The sequence below is a fragment of the Rhipicephalus sanguineus genome, chromosome 8 (assembly GCF_013339695.2).
Source record: "Rhipicephalus sanguineus isolate Rsan-2018 chromosome 8, BIME_Rsan_1.4, whole genome shotgun sequence".
Classification (NCBI taxonomy): Eukaryota; Metazoa; Arthropoda; class Arachnida; order Ixodida; family Ixodidae; genus Rhipicephalus; species Rhipicephalus sanguineus.
This window is the reverse complement of record NC_051183.1, coordinates 17,421,773-17,442,939: the sequence shown is the minus strand read 5'-3', so window position 1 is coordinate 17,442,939 and position 21,167 is coordinate 17,421,773. Positions and strand designations below refer to the sequence as shown.

Here is a 21,167-nt window from a genome sequence, read left to right as displayed (position 1 = left end):
GTGTGATAACGACGACGCTTTTCCCGAAAGGAGACTTGCTTTAAAGCGCGCTTGATGAGGACGCGATCGTACGTTCCACGCGGAGCGCGCTGCCGGCAAGCGGCCGCGGAGCCTTGCCGCCGCCGGTGCAAAGGCTACTCCGTTGCCTAGGCAACCACCGTCCTTCCCCACTCGGCGAGCCCGCACAACGCTGCCGCGGTCTTTTTCCTCCCTCCGCCCCTCGTTCGTTCACTGTGCGTGCCCTCGCCCTTCGTAACGACCTCGTCGCGCCCTCCCCAGCGGCGTACCTCCTTTGAGAACCACACTCGCTACCGCGTTTGTCGGAAATATTTTCCCTCAACCGCATTATAAACGGTATTTCATCTTGGGGGACTGCACAATAAGCGGTATGCCTATACATGCGGTTCTATGGGAGGGTAAACGGGAGTCGAAAAAGACCGCATTATAACCGGTCCTGCACTATATGCGGTTACGTTATAAGTGGTCTGCACTGTATATTGCAATATCCACAATGCGGGGTGGCACAGAATGGCTGACGGCAGCTCGTGTGGCATGCCGTCTTCTTATTTCTCTTTTCGTTGCTAGATGGTCTTCGGCAACATGCTCATCCACAATGCCTGGTAACAATATTAATATCTTCAAGCCACCATCTTCTCCTCAACTTCTGCCTTATTTGAATTAAAGAAAATTGCAATACATGCACTGGTGTCAACGTTCCACAGCCCAAGTTTACCAAATGGCCAAAGGCAACATTCCCTCAGGTAACTTTTTCAAAGCGATACCTTGTGCTCGGAAGTGCATACGAATAATGCGTAAGAAGTAAAAATCTCGGTGAAATTGAAAACAAAAAGTGGGCAGTGTTCTGAATGTAACATTAGATCCCCTGCTCTAAAGTATCGGGGTACAACAGACAGTAGAATCTCAACAATGAAATCATAGTTTATCAAAATTTTGCGATAATACAAATTTTAAGACTGTTTCGAACTGACTACATCATACAGGATACATTATGATTAGGGTTATACAAACAGTTTCCCACGATGCAATCACAGTTTATCCAAATTTTGCGGTAATACAAATTGTAAGAATGTTTCGAACTGACTACATCCTACACGATATATTACGATTTGGGTTGTACGAACAGTTTCCAAACCCATCCCGTGCGATAAACATAGGTGTGCGCACAGGGGGGGGGGGGGCAGCCGCTCCCCTAATCATCTAAGAGGGGGGGCACAAAATCTGCCCCATACATTGACATAGTAGGGTGGGAGGGCGCTGCGATGAACCTTCGCCCCCCTGATGGGGAACCCTGCGCACACCTATGGCGATATAGACATATGGGTCACAGTTACATGCAAGTGGGCTAATGCGGCACTTTTGGCCGATTGCCCTAAGCAAGCGCCGAAGACGTTCGGCGTCTATGGGCCTTACCTGTCTGGCACTATCAACTGTGGTGAGCATGACAGAGATATCGCTCATAGATGCCACTGCATATGGCAATAATATCTTGAAAGTAAAAGCCCTTGCCACAAGTGCCCATGGTGCGTTGCCTGTAGGCAATGCCCGTTCATTGGAGATTAGACACTGCAGTACTGCGTTGTGGCTTACCTGCAACTGCGGTGGGTCTCCCTTCTCGCACTTTGTAAGCAGAAACTCCCAGAGAGAGACAGACTCCGCAAGGCGCGGCAGGACCACTTCCATCAGCTCCTCCTCTCGACAAGCTTTGGTCACCTGCAGACGTGGAGAATCCCCGTGTCAAAGCCAAACCACAACCACATGCAAGACCAGCCGTGCACCAGGCACAATGACAATGCAAGTGCTCTTTATTTTGTCGTCAGTACAGTGTCACCAAACACCTGCACTTTATAAAAAAATTCAATTACGCATGTTCTACCATACCAAACGCACACAAAGTTTGCCAGCTTTCCGTGGGCCAAGTGGAAACTTGAAAATAGGATAAAAAGTCGCCACCCATATTTTTATGAAGCTTCTAGTACTCCCAGTAAGACGGCCTTTTTCAGTACCATAAGGCTTATGTTTACTGATACAGCTTTCACTCACTTTTTGTTCTTTATTGCAATCTGAAAAGACTGGGTAATTTCTGGATTTCTTTTTTTTTTTCGTGTGTGATTAGGACCGGGTAGTGCAACATATAGGACATCACGCAAGGGGTGGGTCTACAAACAGCGCTTGAAAATATTAATCAGTTAATGGACTTGGAACGGTTGAAATCAGTGGTGACGGCTATAGAGGCAGGAATACCGTTCTGCTTGTGTGCTGCATGAGCTATCAACACTTTTCTCTTTAGTGCCCTTAAGTATCTAATTTGGTGCCCGAATTACATTGTTCTGACCTTCCATGTCCAATATAAGTCACACCCACCTCTTTAAGCCGAGCTTTCCGGCGCATTGAGGCCAGGTCGGCATACCGACCCCGTTGCGGTGCTGCCATGTACATGGCCGGGTTGTTGCTGCCGCTCGTCGGAGGTGTGTCGGTGGTAGTGGTGCTCTCGCCTGCTGCAGTTCGCCGGGGGAAAAGGCATCGAGGTGTTAGTGACAACTGTTGAAACATGTCGCTCGCACGATTTGTTGTGCTTGTTGGTGGGCCATTGCAAGTATACTAGTACAGCGCAGTCCATTGATAAAGGGAACGCTCTCACTTGTGGATTTCAAGTTGGTGGGCAAGTTCTAGTACAGTGCAGTGCATTTTTAAAGGGAACACTCACACATACGAATTTCACTTGGCCGGTGCTCTATAGTGAGTGCCGGCTGAAGGTATGTCAATGCACTGAAGACTTAACTTGTTTGTGGTGAGTGCAAAGTGTACTTAACCCTATGTACTGCAAGGGCTTGTCTCATGAGCTTAACTTCTTGAGGTTGAGGTTTTCAAAGGTTAACAAATCGATGCTCTGCCGAACACAAGGTGCAGCTACCGCACAAGGGCCAGACTGAGCGCAAAGGCAATGGAAGTGTGGAAACAGGCAGACAGACGTCGATGCTGTGAGACCACAAATGACACATTTCGTTAGAAATATATAATTTAGGCAGACGCAAACAAGAACAGGTGCAGCCATCTCGTGCCTGGCGTGTCGTCACCTTCTTCTGGTCAGATTCTTGTGGCACGCACTAGCACGCTACAGGAGCAACAGGTCTACGCATTGAAAACTGGGCTCTCGGTAAAATCTGGGATCTCACCATAGCGATTAGCACAGGAGGCACTAGACGCCAAACAAACAGTGGCAGTCTCACATATTAATGGCTATGGCAGTACATAAAGAGCGTTGTACCTTACAGACGTGCAGAAAGGTGCTAGCCCCACCACCCACAAGCAATTTACTGCAAAGGTGGGCAATTGTACACTTGAACGAGACAAACGTTCAGATGTACTCAAGTTTATCATGTTCTGTTTTAGCAGTCAACTGCGCTGTACATGCAGCACGTAGAGATGAGAACAGGGGCTCTGCTTACAAACAAGCCTTGCTCTTAGTTTTGTCATCGTCTTCTTTCACTGTGTGTACAGTATAGACCGCTTATAACGTAAGTCGCCGGAGTCGCGAATATCCGCACTATAAGCAGTACCGCACTATAACCAAAACAACCTTCTACAAAGGCTGCACTTGCGCAAAACGTGTTGAGCATGTAGCCTCGCGTGTCCGATAATTGACATATGCGATGTGGGGCGCTTACAACCACTTAAATCTCTGAATGTTCAAAAATTAACCGCCAAAGACACGCATTGCCAACGAAATGAACACGGGGGGAAAAAGCAAACAAAACAAAGTGCCTTCGCGGAAATTCGCCCACTACGTTTCAGGCCACCTCGAGGTATGTGCATTACACAGAAACCATGTCGAATCGCGACCGAAATTTCACGTGCTGAGCGGTACCGATCGTTCGATTTCACGGGCGCGCACGCGATGTCCAAGACATTGCAATCGAATCCGGAACCTCCATTCGAGAGTTGCATGTGCCAACCATGCCCTCGTTTTCATTAACGATATGATTCTCTTCCCTTCAAGTGCAGCCATCGCAAAAAGTTTTGTTGATTCCGCACAAAGCCGCAACTTTCATCGCCCGCGACCGCTACCGAAAAGCAACCAACGCTGATTAGGCCTAGCGTGCAGTTCAGCATGTTGTCGTGGGAAGTTTCTCCAAGACAACATGAAGATCGGACGTTGAAAAGATCGCACTCATGCACTAACCCAAGAACAGCGCGCATGATACAAAGTTTGTGCGGTTTATGTTCGCGGCTGGGAGATCAACGGCGACAAAAGCCCGCCAAGCTCGTTTAAGTCCGCGCACTGGCAGAAAAGGCGAAAGCTCGCGTCATGAAGCCGCAAAACTTATCAATTTGCGGACGAGGTAGCAAACGCAATATCTGTAGCAAGTGTGATAACGACGACGCTTTTCCCGACAGGAAACTTACTTTAAAGCGCACTTGATGAGGACGCGATCGTACGTTCCACGCGTAACGCGCTGCCGGCAAGCGGCCGCGGAGCCTTGCCGCCGCCGGTGCAAAGGCTACTCTGTCGCCTAGGCAACCACCATCCTTCCCCACTCGGCGAGCCCGCACAGCGCTGCCGCGGTCTTTTTCCTCCCTCCGCCCCTCGTTTGTTCACTGTGCGTGCCCTCGCCCTTCGTAACGACCTCGTCACTCCCTCCCCAGCGGCGTACCTCACTCGCTACCGCGTTTGTCAGAAATATTTTCTCGCAACCGCATTATAAACGGTATTTCATCTTGGGGGACTGCATAATAAGCGGTATGCGTATACATGCGGTTCTATGGGAGGGTAAACGGGAGTCGAAAAAGACCGCATTATAACCGGTCCTGCACTATATGCGGTTACGTTATAAGTGGTCTGCACTGTACTTGTAATGGCCCACTAGAAGCACGGTAAAAAAAAGCTCGTGGCTGGAAAAAAAAAAGCACAGAGCTACAATTCATTTTCCTTGCTGCCATGCCAGTGCTTCAAAACATCAACCAAAGCTAGTGCCAAGCATCATCAGAAGAAAAAATAATAATAATAATAAACACAGCAGATCACGCATGCCGTGGGATCTGCAAAGCATTCGTTGGTGCTTACAAGAAATGCAGTTTTTCATGTTGTGCAAGATGGCATCTGGCACTCTCAACATCGGGAGAAAAAAGGCAACAAAAGTTTTTAATTACAAAAATGTTTTATCGCGTCTTTAAATTACGACAGGTTGAACCAAACAGCTCCCATTAGTACGCCGTCTGCCTTTTTTGTACCATAATCAGAGCTGCCTGCCGTTCTTGACGTACCCGACATATTTTGCAGCGAAGCTGCATACCCCTCGCTGGTCAGAAATTTTCGCGGCGTAAACACAAAACTCCTATAGCTCGTATGTGCCACAGAAATTGAGCAAATTCCACTGCTCACCACACTGGTCCACCAAAGATTAACAAGGGAACATGCGGGCGGCGAACACTGAGTAGGGGCCGCACGTTGCATTCGGAGAGGTGGACGAGCCGACGAACGCAGCGTAGCGAAGGAAAGAGCGAAACGAGCAAACGCGTGTAACTCTGTTAGCATTCACTGCAGACTCGTGCACAACTACAACGCCACAACTAAATTTCGACCTCTGGGTGGTTTGGGGCCCTTTAACCATTGCAGGCAGACGGCATATCTTTCTTTGCAATCAGGCATACAACACAGAGCTCAGTATTCGTTTCAATAAAGAAAAACAACAAAAGAAGCATCAAAACCGCATGCTGGATGATAAGGCGCCTGTGAACAATGGGAACACCCTTCCACTCGTTCCTGGTAAAGATTAAGTTGCAGCTGCTATGCACTTCACAAGAGGGCTTCGAATGGTGTCAAACAGCCCCTCCTTCTCCCCGCGTGTGTTTCCCGCTTTGATATATAAAAGGGAGACCCATCTAGCAACTCATTCAGTTCATTTTAAGACTGCCATGGGTAGACCACGGAAATTAAAGACACCAGAAGGACAACGTGAATACAATGCTGTACGAAAGGAACAAATTCGTCTTGCTGAAAATGGTCATCGAACCAATCGCTGTCCACCACAGCGACAACAACGCGATCATCACTACCATTACTCTAAAGTCCCCATCAGCATGTGTGGTGTTTGATACAGCTTCGCCAGACATTCACATTCGCAGGGTGGGATGGCGGCCAATTTTTATCACCCAAGGCAATGCAGAACAACGGGCCTATACTGTACCACGGAATACTATTTCATTTGTTCTGTGTAGTCACGCTTTGCACCGCCAGCGCTGCCCATGTGTTTCGAAATGGCCAATCAGGTAGGCGTAGTTCCTTGTTCCGTGGTACACCATAGGGCGCAAGAGTTCCTTTCAAGTGTATCAAAAGCTTACAAGAGCCGAGTTGCGTCTCAATAGGTCTGAAGTAATACTGTTCTACCTTGGGCGACCATCTCGTCAACATCTGAGGGGTTTCCGTGGTCCGGGTAGAGCCTGAGGTGCCTGCAGAGCCCGCCCCGACCGATGTAGGACTTGGAGCAGGTCGGACACTTGAAGTTTCGCGGCCTCCCACCGTAACCTGGAACCGCAAAAGGCAACACTATAAAATATGCCCAGATTATAGTCTGACACAACTTTAGAAAGCAATGGCACCTCCCCCTTAAAGGCCAATGAATTTGAGCCTGTACCAATGAGCGCAGACTTTAAACTGATGTCGTGAGCCAGACGGCCAGTGACTCCACCCCCCCCCCCCCCCCGACACACAAGCGGGACTATTTCTATAGTCAGAGAGGCAATCAGCAGTCACGTTTCGGCCATCAAGGCAGGGCCTTTCCTAGTTTCTTAAGTTGCACCTGACTACAGGAGTGTGCGTGGAACCAAAAGCTACTTGAGCTTTTGGTGTTATATAGTAAAAAAAAAAAAAAAAAAAAAAAAAACTCGCACCAAAAGCATTTCAAGTCTGCAAATATACATTAGTTTTGCTGTTGCCAAGTGGTACACGTATGGGTGTGGTTGTTGGTTAGCAGAGTTTTGCTTTGTGTGGACACGTAATGCTGACACAGTGTTCCACAGCTTCTGTGCAAGTGTGAGTACAATTCTTTATCATTATTGTTATTTGAAATCAACAATGAACTGGCTATACAATATTTTCGTTGCTACACAACCCTGCTTCATGCGACTCGAGGAATCTTTCCTGTGCATCTGTACATGCTTCCATTCAAACACCAAACCCCTTTTTACTACAGCCTGCCCTATTGCAGGATTTTTTAAAAGCCTACGATAAAACAGTACCCACAATGACATCTGTCCCATGACATGTCCGTCAGTAGCACTAATTATAATCAACTGGTAGGCAAACTGGTAGGCAAAAGGCACAACTGGTAGGTGCAACTGGTATTCAAAAGCCACTGATGATTTTTAAAGGAAAAGGACACAAGATGTAAATATTAAGCTGACATGCATTAAAACACCATTCTGAAAATCTTGCAGTACCTGTTTTGTGACAAGAAATGCTTATTTAAGAGAAAACAAAGTTTAAAGACTTCACAGGGACGCAGCACAATCTAAATTGCCACTGTGGTTTTGAGCACACTGTGGTTTTCGAGTGTAGAAGCCAGACGTGCCGCCCACTACACTATGAACGTTAACAGGTTTCTTGGCGCAAACACATTATACATGCTTCCCTATCTTGACAGGCATGGTGCTGCCATCTAGGAGTGGCACAGCACTTTGCTGTGACGCTACTAGATGCGCCTCAGTGTGGCGCAGTCATGACTACACCGGACCAGCAAGACTATTATAGAGTAGCCTAAAGAGCTTGCAGGAAGCAGAACGCTTTTACATGTTCGAGGCCAGTGGCGTAAATCCAGAAAAATCGCAAGGGGGACACACATCTCGCCATGGCGGCCATTTTGTTTTTATTTATATAAAAATCAAAATCATGCTTTGAAATAAAATGCAAAAAAATGAGCATGGGTTCGCAGGTCATGTAATTGCATTGTTCCATTAAGCCTTCTCTGAAATCGATCAACCGGCAGATGCGATTTCAAGTCTCACATGACCACACACAACCAAATAAACAGGAATTAACAAAAAAAAAGTTGAGTGCACTGTATATAACTCTAAAGCAATTCAAATATATGGCATTTGAAAATGTCAAAAAGGGACACTTTCAAGGGATGTCCTCCCCAGCCTGAACACAACGGGGGTCAGGACCCCCCCCCCTGATCCTCCGTGATTTATGCCGGTGTTTGAGGCGCACACTACGAACTGTTTCTCACATTCATGACGCAGTGTGTATCACAACATACTGGGCTGCCAAAGACTCTATGAAGCTGGACCAAAATGCTTGGCGATATGTCACAGTGGGTGTCAACATCAGTACATCCACGCCAAAGGTTGCCATGCCAGCCCAATAGCAATACACACTGTGAAGACTGTATTTCTTAACACCCAACAGAATTACCCATTGCGGTGTACTGGTGGTTATGATGCCTTGACTGCTGATCCGAAGGTTGTGGGATCAAATCCCGACCACGCACAGCTATTTTTTCAATGGAGGCAAAATGCTGGAGGCCCGTCTGCTTAGATTTAGGTGCACAGTGAAGAACCCCAGGTGGTGGAAATTTCCGGAGCCCTCCACTACGTCGTCTCTCACAATCATATTGTGATTTTGGTATGTAAAATCTCAACAATTATACAGTAGAACCCCGCTGATACGTTTTTGAAGGGACCGTAGGAAATAAACGTAAGAGACGGGAAACGTAAGAGCCGAAAAACAGGAAAAACGGCAAAATATTTAGTGGTACAGAATTTTATTTCAATTCTTACGAGCAGCACGAAAATTGGCGCGCTCAGCCGCGATCTAGTCGATGGATAGAAACGCGGAGCTTAGGACGGCCTTATCCACAGAAATGTAATCAACATATGTGATTTTTTAACACCAACAGCTGTAGGCATGAAAAAACTAAGCACACGCAATCACGACCGGCGCGGCGAGTCCGACCGCGAACCGCACGCACGACCATGCGAGCTCCAACCAGCTCGAACTCCTCCCGTTCTCCGACAAATAACGATGATGATGAGTCTACGCCAACGCGATGGCAGAAGTGAATGCCAATCTCGAAGGCCTTGCTTTCGCAAGCAATTACGTCATATACGCCATGTTTGTGCAATGCAAATCTCAGAGGCTATGCTTTTGTCAATAGTAAATGCCAATCTCGAAGGCCTTGCTTTCGCGAGCAGTTACGTCATAGACGCCATCTTTGCAATTTGAATCTCGAAGGCCATGCTTTTGTTTGCATCAATTGAAAGATTCTGTTGCTTGCGCCTCTCATGCGGCTAATATTACGGTCAAACGAGGCCAAGCTGCGTGAAAATGCGCCATGGCCGCTCTCTTTGGTAGTCGCTCGGTCGGCTCCGGGCGCACTTCGCGACGTATCATACGGGAACGGTCCGACAGTTACGACGTAACAGCGGGGTTCCCAATACATTGTATCCTATGGGAGCTATGCCGGGACCGGCGGAAAACGACGTAACAGCCGGGAAAACGCAGCAGTGAGGAACGTAACAGCGGGGTTCTACTGTATTATTACATACCCAACACAGCTGCAACTGCTTCTATGACATGCTACTCCAGGTAGCATGTCAAAGAAGGCATGACCAGGCGAATGAATAGCCAGGCTAACATCTCCAGCATTTCATTAAGAATTTTCTCTCTCTCTACTTACAACAAGGTTCCCAAGAAGGACTAATTATGCTGCCACCATGAGATGTGTGCTGCTGTGCCCAACTAATGTTGCAATGGCGAGAGTTCCAATGACTTACCGGTGGAACGCCGGTTGCGATCCTCATCGTCGCTGACCTGGTAATCAGAGTAGCCACCGTCTGAGTCGTCGTACGGCTCATCGTCGAAATCCAGATGGTGGATGCGCTTGTAGTCCTTGACCATGTACGAGGGCGGCTTGGAGATGCGGCCCGAGCGTGTACGCGGCCGGTGCTTCTTCTTTTCCTCCTTCTCCTCGCGCGAGAGCTCGGGCCCGTCGCTACGCGGGTCGTCTTCCTCCACGACCCGCCTGGCGAGACCCCGGCCACGCGGCCGACCCCTACCCCGACCAGAGTACGAACCCCGACCCCGGGTTGTCGTGGGCCGAGAGGTTGTCTGCTTGCTCAACTCCGATGGGTAGATGACCCGGTAGATGATGCGAGTGTTGGTCTGCGGGTTGAACACCACCGCAGAGCCACCGTTCTGGATGGCCCGATTCACCTACAGGAAACAATCAAAGGCAATTTACGGTGTGTCGCGATTTCAGCCAGCATCGTAGACAGACTACGTCAACAGCTAAGAAGGCAGCTTCTAGCAATTCGTACACAAAGGGCATTACTTCACCAAGTAGCCACGACCTGTCAGAAGTTCACAAAAGTGTATATACAGTATTCAATTTCGACATTTTGATTTCAGCTACTTCAACGCACTCCTCAACCACAAAATCCCTGGTGTTCCCCCTCAACCAGTTGACAAGTATTTTAGCACCCTGTACAACAAGACTAAGGATCCAAAGCGATCAAATCATATACACCCAAGAGCACTAATTTTGCAGGTTCTTGACCATGACACCAACGAATAGATGGTTGCATTGACGTCACTGAAATCGCCGTGGTGGAGTGCCAGCATGTGGGGACGCAATGTTTACGATGTCAAATTAATGTCATCAAAGCATCACATGCAGGTCCGTTCTTTATTCATGCACAGAGGCATTCCTGCCTTGTTGTTATTGCATTAAAGCAGGTTAACCGCAACCTATTTTGCGTCAAAGCCGCCATCATGGAGTGCCAGTACATTCAGAAACTGTGTCTATGACGTCACGTGCAAGCCATCCATAGATACGTAATCGACTGGCAACCTCACAAATGTCAATGAACCACTGTTATTACTAGTGACTAGCATGACTCAGCTACTACCTGGCCATAATTTCATATACCACAAACCACGTCACTAGTACTACTGAGAAGACAAGAAACTTATCTCACATTATGGAATCTCATCCACTCTACATGTCTAACATCCAACAATGAGTTCCCCAATCCTATCACTTCATGCAGTCAATCTGCCATCTCTGGTCATTGTTCCCCGTCTTACAACCAACACACTATAACAGAAAACCAGTTATATATATCAACTCAAGGAGACAACTCCAGTGAAGGTCTGCTTGTTATTTCGATCTATTGTTTACTGCTGCTAGCATGCACTGCACTTTGTTAGCACTGTTAGCATGCAGCATGAAGCAACCAATCAACTAATTTGTTTGGCTCAACAACTCATTTCTTCTGCACTGCATGCCAACTGCACAACCCATTTTTAATACAAGGAATTGGTACTAGTTCTGGATCTGTGAACTTTTCCATGCTTCAAATTGAAGAAGGCAAGTGCTTTTGCTAAGCGAATTTCTGAGCCAGATAGCTTGTATCATTGATTATGATGAAGTCACCACTCAATACATGAAGTCGGTAAAATCACAATTCGGGCTAGTTCCGCATTGTTCAAGGTATAACAGCACGACAGTAAGCCACGCTTCAATGACACTTCATACAGTGGTACATTTCCTGTACCTTGTTTTGGAACACTTATGCGTTTCTTGAGCATTAAGGCTTCCAGTTGAATAACAGGGGTTGTGCTTTGTCAGCACTTTTTTGCAATCTTTGTCCTTGTCCACAAAATCATGCTTTCACAATATGAGTCACCCAAAGCCTGCTTTTGAATACTGACATTGCTAGGAGAGCCAAGTTTAAAGCCAGATTGTGGAAGCATGTGTAGCAAACATCCAATCTGAAAATTAAGCAACACGAATCGGAATGCAAGCTCACAGGAGGATCTATTATAGACAAGCTGTATGTCCATAAACAAAGGAAAGAATGCAATGTATAGCAAAAAAGTTACCTAGTTCAAATGCAGTTGGGACGTAAGCCACACGAGCAGATGAATGTGCTACTATCAACTGCTTCTTTGAGTTAAATCTGCGGCAAAAATTCTCTAGAAGCTTACCGCCTAGCACTGAGCAAGGCATGGGCAAGGCAGAATGGTTCAATAAAGCTCGAGTTTTCAAAGATAAGTTTAGTGCTGCGGTGAGCATTGTCTTGCGTTACAACTGGATGCAGTGTTTGCCGATTTCACCCAGAATTTGCCAACATTTGTACACGTCAGTGGTGCTAGTGTGCCAAGGTTTTGATCGACGAGTGGTGGTGTGCGTTTTAATGCGCATATTAGTTTCATCAGAACAGCCAGGTGTCGCACAGCCAAGCAAGACAGGTGTGGAATTGAAAATAATAGATGGCTTGCACGTGACGTCATGGACACAGCTTCTGAATGTACTGGCACTCCACGATGGCAGCTTTGACAACAAAGAGGTTGCGGTTAACCTCCTTCAATGTGATTACAACAAGGCAGGATTGCCTCTGTGCGTGAACAACGAAAGAACCTGCAAGTGATGTTTTGATGACATTAATGTGACATTGGAAATGTCGCATTCCCACATGCTGGTGCTCCAACATGGCACTTTCAGTGACGTCAATGCAAGCCGTCTATACACAGTCTTCGCGTGCGTGGAGAAGACTACCACTGGTTTTATCAAAGCCGCAGAACAAGAACCAAAAGAAGCAGAAAGGCGTCCTGGGGAGACGGATAATTAGATAAGTGCCGTGATTAAGAAATGTGGCTAATGCAGCAGACGGCTTGAAAAGCTTCCACCATGACAATGGACTTGCGCAGAGTAATGATGTTTGAGAACAGCAGCGCGAAATTTAAGAAAACATGAACAGACAAACGACACACAACACAGGTGCTAACTGTGTTGCGCTGTGTTGCGTGTGTCGTCTGTCTGTTCATGTTTCCTTAAATTTTGCGCTGCTGTTCTCAACTAGCCCGCCAGTACGACCACGGCATGATGATCGTTTGCTATCTTAGTTGCAATTAGGAAGCACACACAACGCTGAGCTCTGCAGCTGTCCAAATAACCCATCTTCTGCCAACCAAATTATGATGAAATGGATTAAGTAGTTTTGTCAACTTCGCTTGCATGGTGCTTGAACAGCGCCAGCGAGACCGCCAGTCCTGCCAACTGTAAACTGACACACATGCTGTTTGTCAATGCTTGTAGCATGAACCACAAGGAATTTTTGTAGGCAGTTAAATACACATGTGCCTGAAGAGCACATGTGAACTTCATCAAACAGCACCTACAGGTCACCGACGGTGCGTAAAGCAAAATGTGACGATTCATTTTGACACTAGATGTCAACCGGCACACTCCTCGCTAAGTATAAAGTTCCAGCCCTCAGTTAATTTAAGCCTGTTTGAACTGCCAAAATGTGCAGTGGTGGTTCTATGGCTCATGATAAATGGACAGTGACAAAAGAGCTTCTGTTTTGTGTTTGGTTGTGCCTGTGTCTCTCCAGAACTTGCGCTATGACGCCTACCACTGGATTAGCAGCAAGTAGCCCAAGCATACCAAACTAGAAATGTGCTGCACAAGATACAAAAGGGGGAGAGTGACAGGACAGCGCACAGTGTTTTCTGTATTCTCTTTCGTACCTTAGGCAGCACAGTACTAGTTCAGTACGGACCAATTACTCTGCAAGAAAGCTTTACTAGCCTGAATAACACATCTCGAGCTAACTGGTTGTTCATGATCACAAGGCAAATACAGAAGACTGACACAAGGGACACGAAGCACAGCAAGTGTGCCTCGTGTTCCTTGTGTCAGTCTTCACGAAGTGTGCATTGTATTTGCCTTTGCGATGATTTACTAGCCTGACCAAATTTACTGCTTTGTAATGTACACATTCCTTTTGCAAGCCCCGCCAGCCGCTGTCGTTTCATAAGCACAACGGAAAAGAGTAGCTGCCAGGAATCACGCTTTCTCAACATTGGCAAACGCATTCGCAGCCAGCATGCGCCCAAAAGCAGAGGACTGAATGAACCCCTGCAAGTACGGCAATACAACTCAAACATCCCCAAAAATTCTAGCATCGCCCGTATTGAGCACGCAAGAACTAAAGCAGGTAGACACACACACACACACACACACGCACAGGAACACAGGAACACTTCCTTCCAGCTCAGCTTGCCCAGAGAGCTACCACAAGGCGGACTTCCCACTCAAACATGGAAGCGCGGGAAATATGCAAAGCACCGAACCACCAAACGACACGGGAACCGCAATTATCTTCACCTGCTGTTGCTGCAGCACGTGGGCAATCTGCTGTAGCTGCTCGGGCGACAGCACCTGGGTCGAATGGTACGTGTTGCCCTGCTGAATGATCTGTATCGGGTTCTCCGACGATCCCAGGGGCGCCGTACTCTGCTTCTGCTGCGACGCCGCGGTCGCGACTGCCGGCTGAATCGTGACGGTGCCGCCGGCATCGACGCTCTCTTCGTCGTCGTCGGCAGCACTGGGAGCCGCCGAAGCGGCGTCGTCCTCGACGGGTAGTTGTTCCTCCGCCGCGGTCCCCATCTCCTCGTCCTGCTGCTGAGCTGGGGACGGCTCTTCGGCGTCCACAGCCATCGCCTCGACCGCTTCTTCGGCCCCGTCAGCGGAGGCGACTCCCTCGACGCCGCCGCCGCCGTTCTCAGGCAACAGCTCTCCGTTCTCGGCGGCTTCGACGGGCGCGGCACCTCCCGCGCCTTCCACGGCGTCCGCCGCCAAGTCCTGCGCGGCTAGCACGGGAGACACGTCGCTTCCCGCCGAACTGTTGACAGTGGCCGGATCGTGGGCCCCGGCGGCCGCGTCGCCGTCCACGGCGGCGACCAGGGCCGCCTTGTCGGCGATCTGGGCGTCTTCGCCGACCTCCTGGCGCAGGATGCCGTCCGCAAGGTCTTCTTCGTCGCCGTGCGGCTGCAGCGCGACGCCGTCAACTTCGGGCGCGTACGCCACCACCTGATCGTCGTACTCGCCTCCCGCCGAGGCCTCCTGGAACGCCTGCTGCAGGATGTCAGCGGTCGAGACGTCGGCCGACGGCGCCGGGGTCGCATCACCGTCCAGTTTGCCGTCGGCGACCGCGGGGCCGTCGCCCTGGCCCCCGCTCGCGCCAACCACCATGAGGTTTTGTTGTTGTGGCTCCGCGTCCGCCATATTGGCGCTGCGACGGGGCGCCTTGGTAGTGACTCGTATGACACCTATATCGTTTGCAAAACTTGTCCCGCTCGCCGCTCGTTGCGCCGATTAATGAAGCGCACTTATCTTGCGGGCCGCCGGCGCGAAGAAACTGGTCCTGGGAGTCGATGCCAAAAACCGTACGCGTTCTGCTATTTTACCGAGGTCAGCGTGAACATCCGCCATGACGCAGTTTGCTGCGCCGTTCGTTCTTCACGACGTGTGGAAAAAACGACTCGAGCGCCAACTCGATGCGGCAGGGGGCGCTGTCGAGGCAGGAAGCGATCGCGCTATGACACACAATTCGTCATTAAACGACGTTATCTAATCTTTCATGACACTTTAATATACAGATATGTGCATCGTATGCGAACACGCATGTAAATTTGATTTGTTGTAATGCCAGACCTAGAGGTTAGCCTAAAATTTAACATTAACTGAGCAGCACACCGGATTGATGTGCGCCCTTGTGCTCCCCGGGTATATAAGGTGGATCAAAATGATTCATAGTGCCCAGACGAGCCTCGGTGGTCCGGGGTGCGGGCTTCAAACCCGTAGCTGATTGACGTCAGAGTGGTTCGATTCCACCTTCTGGGCGTAACCTTTTGTTGCTGCCAGCTAATAGCTCTATTAAATGAGTAACTTCTGGAACAAATCGCGCTAGCTTACACTTTTGCTTTTCGCGCCTTTGTGTCCATGTTTTTGTTGCTGCTGATATATCGGCTGCAAATTTAAATTCAAAATTGAGAGCTTCAATATTCAAATGCACAGTGTGGCATTAGATGTTGCCAGCGCTTTGTTGCGCTCTCATGTATGTGATTCATATCGCGTTTGGAAGCTCATTTTCGTTAATAAAACCATTCCTACCACTTCATTCAAAGGAGAGAAACTGTTTGTTTTTGTTGAGATATACGGACTTCAAGCAAAAAAAAATTCTACGACTGTTAGCAGCAATGTCGAAGTTATTCTGAAAAAGCTGACCGTGTCCTGTATGGTAGTGCCACCTGGCCGCAAGCTGCGGTGTCAAACGCCGGCAATACAGAGAAGAAAGAATGATGAATTATTTTGTTCGTGCATGCACCAGATGGCGTCACTGTGTAGCGCGGTGTATAGATCTACGATTCGCGTCAAGCGGTTTAAATTTCCCGTGGCGCCGGATCCAAAGTTTGGATGGTTTGGAGACCACCACGCCACACATGGAAAAGCTAGTCCCTCTGTTGCCTCTGTTCAGCAGCTAGCCTTGAATTTAGATTTCTGGCCTGTTTTAAAATGCACTAACATGTACGTTTGCAGTTTGACCAAATACAATTCAAATTGCTAAGAAATTCAATGTTACTTTTCTCAGGCTTAGTGGTCTCTAAACTTCTGACGCCAACTGTACACGGGTGCGGACTGCATACCCATACGCAAACCATCACAAAGAAGATCCAGAGATGCCAAATAAATACGCCCTCGTCGATAAGGTCCAAAAATGCGCCATCACGGATTTTTTTGGAGGATATGATGAATCAGCACGCAAAAATTATTTCCGCGTGAAAGCGCGAACAGATGACGGTCTGCCGGATATTTGCGTGTCTATTTTCCAGCCTGGCGCTATCTGCAGAATTATTACCTTATTTTTAATCTTATTCTGACAGGTATGTATATATTTCTCAACCCCCTCAGAGGCTCAGTCTGCTCAGTCTCTTCAGAAGCATTACCCAAGTTCGACTATTTTTTACAGCAACGACTGTAACTCTCTCTCTCTCTCTCTCTCTCTCTCTCTCTCTCTCTCTCTCTATATATATATATATATATATATATATATATATATATATATATATATATATATATATATATATATATATATATATATATATATATATATATATCCATCCGCAGCAGTGGCATGCATTCGCGTCATCTCGATGCGCTGCGAACACTTCAAGCAGATTTTTTTTTTTTATGCCACACATATATATATATAGATCTACTCGTTGTGTTATATTAATACAAAGAAAATATGTATAATACACCGTATTCGTAGTCGTTGTCTATAGTTTATTGTATTGCATGGAGATAGCTAAATTTTATTAATAGTAAACAATGCATGAAACACATATATGTTTGACGCATAGGTGTTCAAAATTAAGCTTTCTGATTTTGTTAAAATTCAGCACCGAGAAGAACGTGAAAACCACCTTTGCAGATAAGTTTTTCATTAAGGGGGACACAAAGTGAGACAATAATTATCGCTGTCAGCCGCCGAATTAACTAAGATTGCATAATGAACTTTTTAACGGCAGCAAACGGGCATGTTTGTATTGAAAATTTGGGGGCAGTCACGTTTCTACACAGTTCCACTTGGAAGAATTGTTCTAGCATATGTCTGTGCTCCGAGATATCTCGAGGCAAAGTTTAATTGCGCGGTTTGCATGATTACGCATGCAAGACAGTGGCACTGGCGGGAAGCTCCTCCCCGATGTGCCGCAGTTGCGTGCGGCGTTTAATCTGACCACGGGTCGAAGGCTTAGGCAAAGATGATAACGGTTACCCTTTTGCTACCGGCTGGCGCTAGCAATATAAGCAATGACTACTCGTCACACCAGGGAGGAACATACTGCGCCGAACAGCATGACATATCTTTCGGCGTTTCACGTACTTTACAACTTTTCAGAATCATATCCCAATTGATAATGGTTTATTTATCTTAATTGTATACCCCGAACACGGGATGCTTGATTAAATATGTATCTATATATGTACAATTTATTAGTTGATTTAAGCTTACTTTCAGTTGGTTAAATTTGTGCGGACCGTCTGAGGAAGGTCTTTCAACTGATCAGTCAAACTCGCTGACACGCGCGCAACAAGCATTCGCATCGTAACGCGTCGCATGATGCGTGAAATTAACTCGATGACCATGCACCAATGGCCGGACAGCATTGATCGGTCATGCCAAGGAAGTGCTGGCTATACACGCGTCCATGCGGCAGGTGACGTGGCATGCGTATCGCGTGGCCCTAAACAAGAGTCAGCTGCCCTGCTATCCTATATCACACAAAGGCTGCGTAGAGCAAGTATATATGCGTGCGATTCAGGCGATTATACGGGCCCGTCTAGGCGTGACGTTCAGCAACGCGTTTCTGATTCTTGTCCTAATTTCTTTCAAGCCAGGGGTGTAGACCGAAAATGTTACTTCAAAGAGGCAAAGGATGTAGGGGTGGCGAGTTCCTAAGGGAAGGGGGGGGGGGGTAGGAAGGGGCACTGCTTACATTGGGTACATTGGGTCAGCTTTCCGTCGATTCCGGTGGGAGGGGGAGGGGGGAGGCTCCCCCGTGCTCCCTCCTGGAGGGGAGGGGGTTATGTAGAATTAAGGCAGCGAACCACGACAGCTGCCTGCGCGATCGTTTTTACGGCAGTTACTACCAGCGTACCGCAATGGACACTGCTAAGATTACTGCACGCCAAAAAAAAAAAAAAAGACCTTCATTACAAAAAAAAAAAAAAATCCGCCGCCCCCGGGAGGGCTCGAACCTCCAACCTTTCGGTTAACAGCCGAACGCGCTAGCCGATTGCGCCACGGAGGCAGGATGCCCCTGGCGTCTTAACAGGCCAACTAATTTGTACTCTCGCAATTCGCTGCTCCGATGGAGTTTGTTCCTCACAACGGGGCGTTGGCCGCATTGGCATAGCGTAGCATAGCGTAACAATATCTAGGCTCGCTTCTACAGACTTTATTGCGAGCCACAACCGTGAGGAAAGAGAAGCAAGTCGTAGCGTCGTCGCTCCAAGCCGGACTACAGCGAAACTGCCGCGCGTTTTTTGTGCGGTTCGATCGTTCGATGTCGACTGATTTGCGAAATGACCACATGATATCTGAACTTCGCGTTCGAAGCGGCGCCATATTTCCTTCTCGCAGACGAACAACAAGACATCAGCGAAGTGGCGAAGTATCGCATGGACTTTTCGACTCCAATCCAAGCGCTGTCGTCTACGGCCGGTGTTCTCAACATGGAGGAAGGAAAAATGGTTCTCAAGGCCGTTGCTACCGTTGCCAACGGCCGCCATCTCCAACTCGGCTTGTAGAAAGTGTCACGTCGCAGAATGGCTTTCTTGTTTTCCATGCATTATAAGCAAATATCGCGTTCTCTAAATTTTAGGATTACAGATATATGCTGAAACCGCCGCTTTTGCGGATCATTTTAAAAGATGAACACAAATGTTAGTGCAAAGCTATCTTTCTTCAGAAGCGATAGCTTCAAAGCTTGTGCAAACAGCATGAACTCTTGAAATGAGGTCCTGTCGTCGAACGGGTTTGAGTTAAGATCGTGCTTCATAGGATCATTTCTATAGTACGATCGCCGAGACGCATCCGCGATCTCGGAATACACTCGACCACGATGAGGAGTCGAGGGTCTCCGCCTGAGCGCGAAGCCGGCATCGGAACTTGGGGTTCCGACCCGGGTTCCTGCCATTGATGACCGTTCCCTCGGCCTTATCGGTCGGTGGGAGGGCGGAGACCCAGTCTGAGTGGCCGGGTGTCAATTTTTCGAATAATCGAAAAGAAGCGTTCATTCTATATAGTGACACCAAAGAACATCTACCACATTAGAGAGCGGATATTGTACCTTTGCGCCTTTGCCTTACAGTGTTCTGTACTTTGCCTGTGTTAGAGTGACCTAGAATAGGGGGAGTGTCCAAAGCGTTCCCGCGTGGGCCTTTTGCCGTGAACTCCCGCGCCGCGCCGCTGCTGCGCCGGACCCGTGGGCTTTGCGCGCGCGGAAAGCGAGGGGCGTCTGCTACGCGCTGTAGTTTTTCGCGCCGCGGTTCCATACAGGGCACTTGAAGTCTGCTTAACTTTTATAATGCGGTGCGGAATGGAGCTTATCCATCTTTAAGCGTTGTGTTAGTGCTGGGGCAACAACAGAATGCAAAAAATCATGTGTCAAGCGGCATCAGCGTGGTCTAGTTCCGGTCACAAAGTTCGAGAACGTTGGTGCGTGTGTAAAAACGCGCAAAACGGACACGCACAAGCAAAGAACCAAAAAAAAAAACCTTATTCGCACGAGTAATCGGGCAATAGCATCGCGCATGCACGAATTAAGAGTAATAAAAAAAGTAAATTGCACGCGCAGTCAGCTGAAATACTTGCGCGCAGTGACCGCTTCACACTACGAGCTTTGTACTCATGGTCGCCCCTGGTTTGCTAGCCATATGCACACCGCTTTATTCGACAATTCATTAGCCTCCACTAGCTCTTTATTATGGACGGAGCACACCGGGAAGACGCAAGGGAAACAAAAAAGAAGAAAAAAAAAAGTAGAGACGGCCATACGACCGCAATGCTGTTGGCTTATTTTTGCTTCTGAGGTAGCGTACAACAAGGCTCACCGTGCGCAAACATTTGAAAGAAAATCAATGCCAGGTAAAGCTAACCTTATACCACAAGTTTTTGCATAAAAGGCGTAATATAGAAAATGCTTTACAAATATCCAGATATCCTGATACAAGTTACAAATGCCCCCATTCTTACTGTAGAAGCTGCCTGAACCGAAAATACGGTAAGAAATTGACAAATAGAAGTGTAATATCTCAATCACTTCAGAAAATTGTTCAAATGCAGAGGTGCCTTATGTACCTAGCCTGAAAAATGCAACATGCGATAATATATATATATATATATATATATATATATATATATATATATATATATATATATATATATATATATATATATATATATATATATATATATATATATATATATATATATATATGCATTGGATCGCTGAACGTTAGTATAGAACGTTCGCGCGAGATGAATGCATTGCTCCAAGCCTTCACCATACGAAATGAAAATAGTTTCAAACAACTCGTTCTCAACTTCAGATGTTTTCACGGTTCTCGGAGGTTAGCGTTCGCCCGGTTCAGAGATTTTACAAAAAGATGTGGACGAGTAGTTACATAAAATACAATTGTTTCCGCGGCAGTTGAGTGCGCGCCAACAGGGCACTCGACCGCAATTTCCCGCTTTTTCCTGATGACCTCAATATAGCGTCCACGACAATTTCG

The 21,167-nt window shown here is 47.6% G+C and overlaps 1 protein-coding gene and 3 non-coding genes across 6 annotated transcripts in view; 2 read left to right on the top strand and 2 right to left on the bottom strand.

The window, feature by feature from the left end:
* Window positions 1-15,323, bottom strand: part of LOC119401481 (uncharacterized) — a 31,669-nt gene extending 16,346 nt beyond the window's left edge. For 2 of the 3 annotated variants that reach the window (XM_037668319.2, XM_049418773.1), the window contains exons 1-5: window positions 14,193-15,323; window positions 9,793-10,231; window positions 6,407-6,544; window positions 2,383-2,516; window positions 1,609-1,731 (exon numbers count right to left, since the gene is read on the bottom strand). In XM_037668319.2, the coding sequence (XP_037524247.1) occupies window positions 1,609-1,731; window positions 2,383-2,516; window positions 6,407-6,544; window positions 9,793-10,231; window positions 14,193-15,092 (1,734 nt within the window). In that variant the 5' untranslated portion in view covers window positions 15,093-15,323. The remainder of the gene's footprint in view (window positions 1-1,608; window positions 1,732-2,382; window positions 2,517-6,406; window positions 6,545-9,792; window positions 10,232-14,192) is intronic. The other variant, XM_037668320.2, reaches the window with a different exon arrangement.
* A 301-nt stretch (window positions 15,324-15,624) lies between these two features.
* Window positions 15,625-15,711, top strand: Trnastop-uca (transfer RNA opal suppressor (anticodon UCA)). Its single transcript has one exon. It is a non-coding gene; the product is annotated as a tRNA-Sec (tRNA).
* A 2,897-nt stretch (window positions 15,712-18,608) lies between these two features.
* Window positions 18,609-18,682, bottom strand: Trnan-guu (transfer RNA asparagine (anticodon GUU)). Its single transcript has one exon. It is a non-coding gene; the product is annotated as a tRNA-Asn (tRNA).
* Window positions 18,683-19,417: 735 nt separating this feature from the next.
* LOC119403688 (small nucleolar RNA U3) lies at window positions 19,418-19,630 on the top strand. The gene has a single exon (XR_005186103.1). It is a non-coding gene; the product is annotated as a small nucleolar RNA U3 (small nucleolar RNA).
* The last annotated feature ends 1,537 nt before the right edge of the window (window positions 19,631-21,167 follow it).